At 62.7% G+C, this 6,206-nt stretch overlaps 2 protein-coding genes across 2 annotated transcripts; both read left to right on the top strand.

Moving 5' to 3' along the window:
• Positions 1–3,007: 3,007 nt before the first annotated feature.
• POSPLADRAFT_1062018 (hypothetical protein) lies at positions 3,008–3,593 on the top strand (the record flags this gene model as incomplete). Its single annotated transcript, XM_024481468.1, has 3 exons — positions 3,008–3,174; positions 3,241–3,334; positions 3,411–3,593. 3 exons carry the CDS (start codon positions 3,008–3,010, stop codon positions 3,591–3,593), a joined length of 444 nt encoding a protein of 147 aa, XP_024334120.1.
• A 926-nt stretch (positions 3,594–4,519) lies between these two features.
• On the top strand, positions 4,520–5,899 carry POSPLADRAFT_1157380 (hypothetical protein; the record flags this gene model as incomplete). The annotated part of the gene is made up of 5 exons (XM_024487178.1): positions 4,520–4,587; positions 4,859–5,147; positions 5,259–5,326; positions 5,594–5,804; positions 5,849–5,899. 5 exons carry the CDS (start codon positions 4,520–4,522, stop codon positions 5,897–5,899), a joined length of 687 nt encoding a protein of 228 aa, XP_024334119.1.
• Positions 5,900–6,206: the final 307 nt, after the last annotated feature.

Raw genomic sequence — 6,206 nt, 5'->3', positions numbered from 1 at the left:
GCCGCTCAGATCCCCGCGCGCTGACAACGCAAGTGGCTGGGCCAAGCCCTCGATTAATTGGCGATGTAGCTAGGGAGACATAGACTGTCTCCGCACGCCGCGCGTCTAGTGGCTTTTTGCGCGCGGGCCCTACGCAGGGACATGCGGCGTGCGGCATGCGACGGCCGAGCGGTGTGCCCTTGATCTACGAGTCCGCCGTGGGGCTTTGGCCACATATCTTGCAAATTGCCTGGCACCAGAGTGTGCTGCACGGCGGACGATCCGGGAGGGCAGCGTGAGAGCGGCTGAGCAGTGGGGGACCGAGGGGAGCGATGGAACACACGAGGGACGACAACACGATGTGGTCATGACTACCGATGCTTGAATGTGCGCAGGGAGTTGGTGGCCGAACATTGAGCGCATGCAAGAGAGAGAGGACCGCGGCTGCATCCTCCCGCCCACTCCTATTGCGGCGACCAGAGCGCGCATCGTCCGCATCATCGCGGCGGGATGACCAGCGGCGGCATGCACAGACCAGATCCCCCGCCGCTAGGATGTGCGACCGACGTAGTTTGACTGCGCAGGCGTCGTGGGGTAAATCGACAGCTGCCGACAATGCGCTCTCGTCGCCGCTCCGGATGTGGGGGCAGTTGTCTAGATGCCAGATTGTCGGCTGCCCGCGTGTCGCGCATGCCGCTCGGCGCTGTTCTTGTCACCGTTGCCATATTCCACCTTTTGCCTTATTTCCCGGCTGATGGTGTCTGACCGGGGACACAGCGCTAGCGCTGGAGCTTCGCGCCGGAGCACCCTGCACGTTGCTCTGGCACCCGACACGATGCACATTCCTCGCCCTCAGAATCCAGTGGAGGTGCAAGCCGTAGCAGCGGCCAGCTCGCTAGAGCGCATGGGGAGCTCGCGAGGGACATGCCGAGATGATGGCAGGCCAGCATGTGTCGCAAAGGGGACGGCGTGTCGGATGCATCCATGGAGAGCCCAGACACCGATCAGGGAGTGCAGGGCAGCGTGAGCGACAGCGGCAGACATGCAAATGGCGCAAATATGAAGATGCGCACGCACGGGTGCGGGGACGCTACGTGCGATGCGGATGTCGCCGTACTTACTGATAAGGGCGCCGGACGATATGCGGGTGTTGCGGCCGGCAGATCTGGAGGGAGCATACGTCGGTGAGTGCATGTGTCTACGTCAGGCAGAATGACCGCTCGTGTCTAGGCCCAGGCACACAGGCAAGGATGCAGGGAGCGTTGCCATCGGGCGAGCAGGAGCGTAGCGACGCGGCAGCAGATGCGACACAAGGGCAGCGCCTGGGTGAGATATCCGGTCGGCAGACGTGGGAACGGAAGCAGGCCGGGGTTGAATGCGAGGTATTGAAGGCGGGGGCTCGTCTTGCGCTATGCCGTCGTCCGCATTGTATCCCGCCCACTGTCTCGCTCGCCATATCGTGCTGTGCGCCTGGACGCTGGTTAGGTAAATTGCTGTCGTGGTTAGGAATGCTGCAAAACACCACTCACCGTGTACACTATTGTAGGTGTACCGCGGGCTGTTCCCCTTTGCAGTGCGCAACAGCTGATCTCGCCGGATGGTCTAGATGACGGTTGGAGCATACCGTGTGTGGGGTGAGTGGTGCGCGCATGCGATGATGGCGAGCTGACGGGACTGTTGGTGTCCAGGAGCGCGAGGGACCATCACCGCAGCGCAGATTGAGCGAGGCGGGCGACTGGCGGTAGCTCGTTGAGATTCAGTAGTCCGCAGTCGCGTGGTAACTGACGGCTGGCCGGTCAGAGCGTCGCATCAGCTGGTGAGCGACTGGCAATGATCGATCTCCACGTAAATGCTTACCGCGACGTGCGATCTGTAGACGTCCGCGCCTCGCCTGATCGCTCGAGTCATCTCGCCATCCGCGCGGCGGTGTGGACTGTCCGCGTCCTCGTCGCCGCTCTGAAGCACTGGCAGCGGGAGGACGCAGTCGCAAATAGGGGCCGTCGTCTAGATGCCGGGGCGTCGGGCGGCGAGCGGGGCGGGGCGTGCGGAACACGGGTGACGCGGGATGACCAATGGCTAGATAGCGGGATGTGCGCATGAGTAGATAGTGACCGGGGCTGACGTATACAACAGGTAGTATGATTGGAGCGCGTGCATCGCGGATTCTCTGATCCGATTGCCGCGCACGACATGTTTTGTAAGGCGACGGCCGGCAGCAGAATCAGTGAGACAGCGCGGGACAGAGGCGGCACGCACGAAGGCGCCATTGGGTGTGCGTCCAGTGTAGTTTGATGGCGGGCACTGTGAGGCCGATTGACGGCTGCCAACGATGTGGACGATTCACGCCCGACGACGACAATTAGAAGTAGGCGGCGTCGAGGGCAGTTGTCTTGATGCCAGGTTGTCGCGTGGTGGGCGTAGCGAGCTGTCAGGGATATGAGCGAGGCGAGACCGTCAATAGAGACTGACCGGGGAATAAGGAGCGATGGGAGGTCGGGCGCATACTTACGTGAAGAGCCAAGACGCCGATCACGCAGGGGCAATCACGCGAATGGTGTGAATACGAAGATGCGCACGCGCACGTACGGGCGCGGACGCGGGTGCGGCATTGATTGTGCGGGGACGCTGTGTGCGACGCAGGCGTCGCCACCGTACTGACCAATAAGAGTACCGATTCCATTCAAGCTAGGTGTCTGCCGCGCAATCGTTGAGACGCGCCCGCTGAGATACCCGCTGGGTGAAGTAGCCAAGAGACGAGTCGGCAGGAGAGCACTTCTGGCAAGGACTGGATCTGCGCGCGCAAGCACCCCGGGTCTTCCGCTGGCTGAGGCGTTGGGCAGGTAGTTGCGTGCGGCCTTATTGCATCAACGTAGCGGCCGCGTGATTGTGAAGGGACCGCCGTTAGATACCCGCCGCGCGATGTGATCGGGAGAGGCCTCGTAACGACACGTTCATGCACGGTCACACGAGAATGGGAAGACGGGGCTCACCTCGGCTGTGTGACAGAGCGCAGCGTGGGCGCAAGAGGATGCCACGGGATGAGCTTGCAGCCGGCGCGGCTGGCATCAGTGCGTCCCCTTTGCATTCCCTGTTCTCCATTCTGCTGATCTGTTCGTGGACGTCGCGCATCCGTCCTAGCCTGTCCGCCCTGCACATCATCCTCGCACTGTCCCTTGCGTCCATGCGCCTGCTACGGTAAGCTCTGCATCGCATCCTCTTTTCAAGCATCCCGCTGACCGCTAACCGCGCATTCCCACACAGCGCACGCCGCGTCTGGCTGCTTGGCATATGTACACACGCTACCACCACAAAGCGCTACATTCCCGTACAGCCAAGGCCCTCTCTGCACACCTCGGTGAGTCATGCTGCGCTCCGACGTCCGTGTGCGATCCACTGACCGCTCGCTGCATCTGACTGTCATGTGCTGTGAGGGTTCGCTGGACGGCGGTGCTGCAGCTCGCGAGCAGGAGTCCCTCAATGCGTCGCCCCGCTGTAGTAGGCCCGGTGAGCACTCTGACCATCCCAGCACGCCCTCGCCCGCTGTACTCACACCAGTCCGCGGCTCGATACGGAGGATGCACCGCCAATCGCGTGCGATGACGCATGTTCGTTGACTGCGGGTGTACGCGCGCAGGCGTTGCGCAGAGTCGACCGCGCGCACCGGTCACCGCGACCGAGCTATGCAGCTCCTACCGGCCTGCTGCGTCCTACCGTGCAGCTCGTTTCTACGCATTTCACCTCGTCTCAGTTCACTCATGTGCGTGATCGCGGAGGAGGCGGGCAGGTGTACTTACGATGTGCCTGTGATCAATCGGCACTGGGGGCTGAGTTGGTCCGCGCGCGGCGTGAGGAGTGTGACAATATGTGTGATTGTGGGGTACGACGCGCCACAGTGTGAGCAGGACGCCGCGCAAGATATCAAAACACAGCGAGGAGGCGAGAGGCGTCAGGGCAGTCGCCCGACGCAATGCACATTCCCCGCCTCAGAACCCAGCGGAGGCGCGAGCCGTCACAGCGGCCAGCTCGCTAAAGCGCGTGGGGAGCCCGTGAGAGACATGCCGAAATGACGTGCATCGCGAGGGAGACAGCGTGTCGGGTGCATCCGTGAAGAGCCAAGACGCCGATCAGGGAGCGAACATAAAGATACGCACGCGTGAGCGTGGGCACAGCATCAGCCGTGCGGGGATGCTGCGTGCGATGCGGACGTCGCCACCATAGCAATAGCGGTGCCGGACGACATGGGCGCGTTGCGGCCGGCAGATCGGGGGGTGCATACGTCGGTGAGTGTGTCCATCCACGACCGCTCGCGTCTAGGCCCAGGTACGCGGGCGGGGATGCGGGGAGAGTTGCCGTCGGGCGAGTGAGTGCGTAGCGACGCGGCGGCAGTTGCGACGCACCTGGATGAGATATCCAGACGGCAGTCGTGGGAACGGAACCAGGTCGGGGGAGCACACGAGGTATCAAAAGCGGGGAGGAGCGGCGTCGTCAGGGACTCCTCTGCTGCTTACGACTCATCTTCTGCTCTGCTGTCGCTCGTATTATGCCCCGCCCGCTGTCTCGCTCGCCCGGCGCGGCCACATACGTGCTGCGCTCCCGGACGCTGGTCAGGTAAGCCGCCGTCATGTCATAGAATGCCACTCACCGTGTACACCGTTGCAGGTATGCTGCAATCCGTTTCCTTCCGCAGTGTGCACTAGCTGATCGTGCCAGACGGTCTGGACGACGGCGGGAGTGCTGGCGAGCTGACCGAGCTGATGGTGTCCAGCGCGAGGGACCGTTGCTGCAGCCGCGCAGATTGAGCAAGGCGGGCGACCGGCGGTAGCTCGTTGAGATTCAGTAGTCCGTGGTCGCGTGGAAACTGACGGCTAGCCGGTCAGAGTGTCGCGTCAACTGGTGAGCGACCGGCAATGATCGATCTCCATGTAAATGCTTACCGCGACGTGCAATCTGTAGACGTCCGCGCCTCGCCTGATCGCTCGAGTCATCTCGCCATCCGCGCGGCGGTGTGGACTGTCCGCGTCCTCGTCGCCGCTCTGAAGCACTGGCAGCGGGAGGACGCAGTCGCAAATAGGGGCCGTCGTCTAGATGCCGGGGCGTCGGGCGGCGAGCGGGGCGGGGCGTGCGGAACACAGGTGACGCGGGATGACCAATGGCTAGATAGCGGAGGTGTATGTGAGTAGATAGTAACCGGGGATAACGTGCGCGAAAGGTGAGTATGATTGGAGCGCGTGCATCGCGGATTCTCTGAACTGATTGCCGCGCACGACATGTCTTGTAAGGTGACGGCCGGCGGCAGAATCAGTGAGATCGCGCGGGACAGAGGCGGCACGCACGAAGGCGCCATTGGGTGTGCGTCCAGCATAGTTTGATGGCAGGCGCTGTGAGGCCGATCGACGGCTGCCGACGATGTGGACGATCTGCGCCCGACGACGACAATTAGATGTAGCTGCCGTCGCGGGCAGTCGTCTTGATGCCAGGTTGTCGCGCGGCAGGCGTAGCGAGCTGTTAGGGATATGAGCGAGGCGAGATTGTCAACAGAGACTGACCGGGGAATAAGGAGTGATCGGAGGTCGGGTGCATACTTACCTGAAGAGCCAAGACGCCGATCACACAGCGCGGGGCGACGCGAAGAACAGGGGCCATCACGCGAATGGTGTGAATATGAAAATGTGCACGCGCACGCATGGGCGCGGGCGCGGGTGCAGCATTGGTTGTGCGGGGACATTGTGTGCGGCGCAGGCGTCGCCACCGTAGCGATAAGGGCGACGGACAATGTGGGGGCGTTGCGGCCGGTGGATCGGAAGGGTGCATACGTCGGGGGGTGTGTCCGTCCGCGTCAAGCAGAATGACCGCTCACGTTCGGGCCTAGGTACGCGGGCGGGAACGCGGGGGCGCTGCCGTCATGATTTTGGGCGAGTAGTAACCATTGAGCGACGCGGCAGCCGATGCGAGATGTCCGGGCGGCAGTCGTGGGAATGGCAACAGGCCGGGAAAGCGTGTGAGGGATTTAAAGGTGGACGTCGTCAGAGAATCCTGTGTGATTTGCGACTCGTCTTCCGCTCTGTTGTCGCTCGTACTGTGCCCCGCCCGCTATCTCGCTCGCCCGGCGTGGCCACGTACGTGCTGCGCGCCCGGACACTGATCAGGTAAGCCGCCGTCGTTTTAGGGAGTGCTGCATCACGCCACTCACTGTGTACGCCACTGCAGCAGTCGACGTCGCCAGATGG

The sequence above is a fragment of the Postia placenta genome (genome assembly GCF_002117355.1).
Source record: "Postia placenta MAD-698-R-SB12 unplaced genomic scaffold POSPLAscaffold_19, whole genome shotgun sequence".
NCBI lineage: Eukaryota > Fungi > Basidiomycota > Agaricomycetes > Polyporales > Adustoporiaceae > Rhodonia > Rhodonia placenta.
Note: the sequence above shows the minus strand (reverse complement) of the source record. Positions and strands in the feature narration are given on the sequence as shown.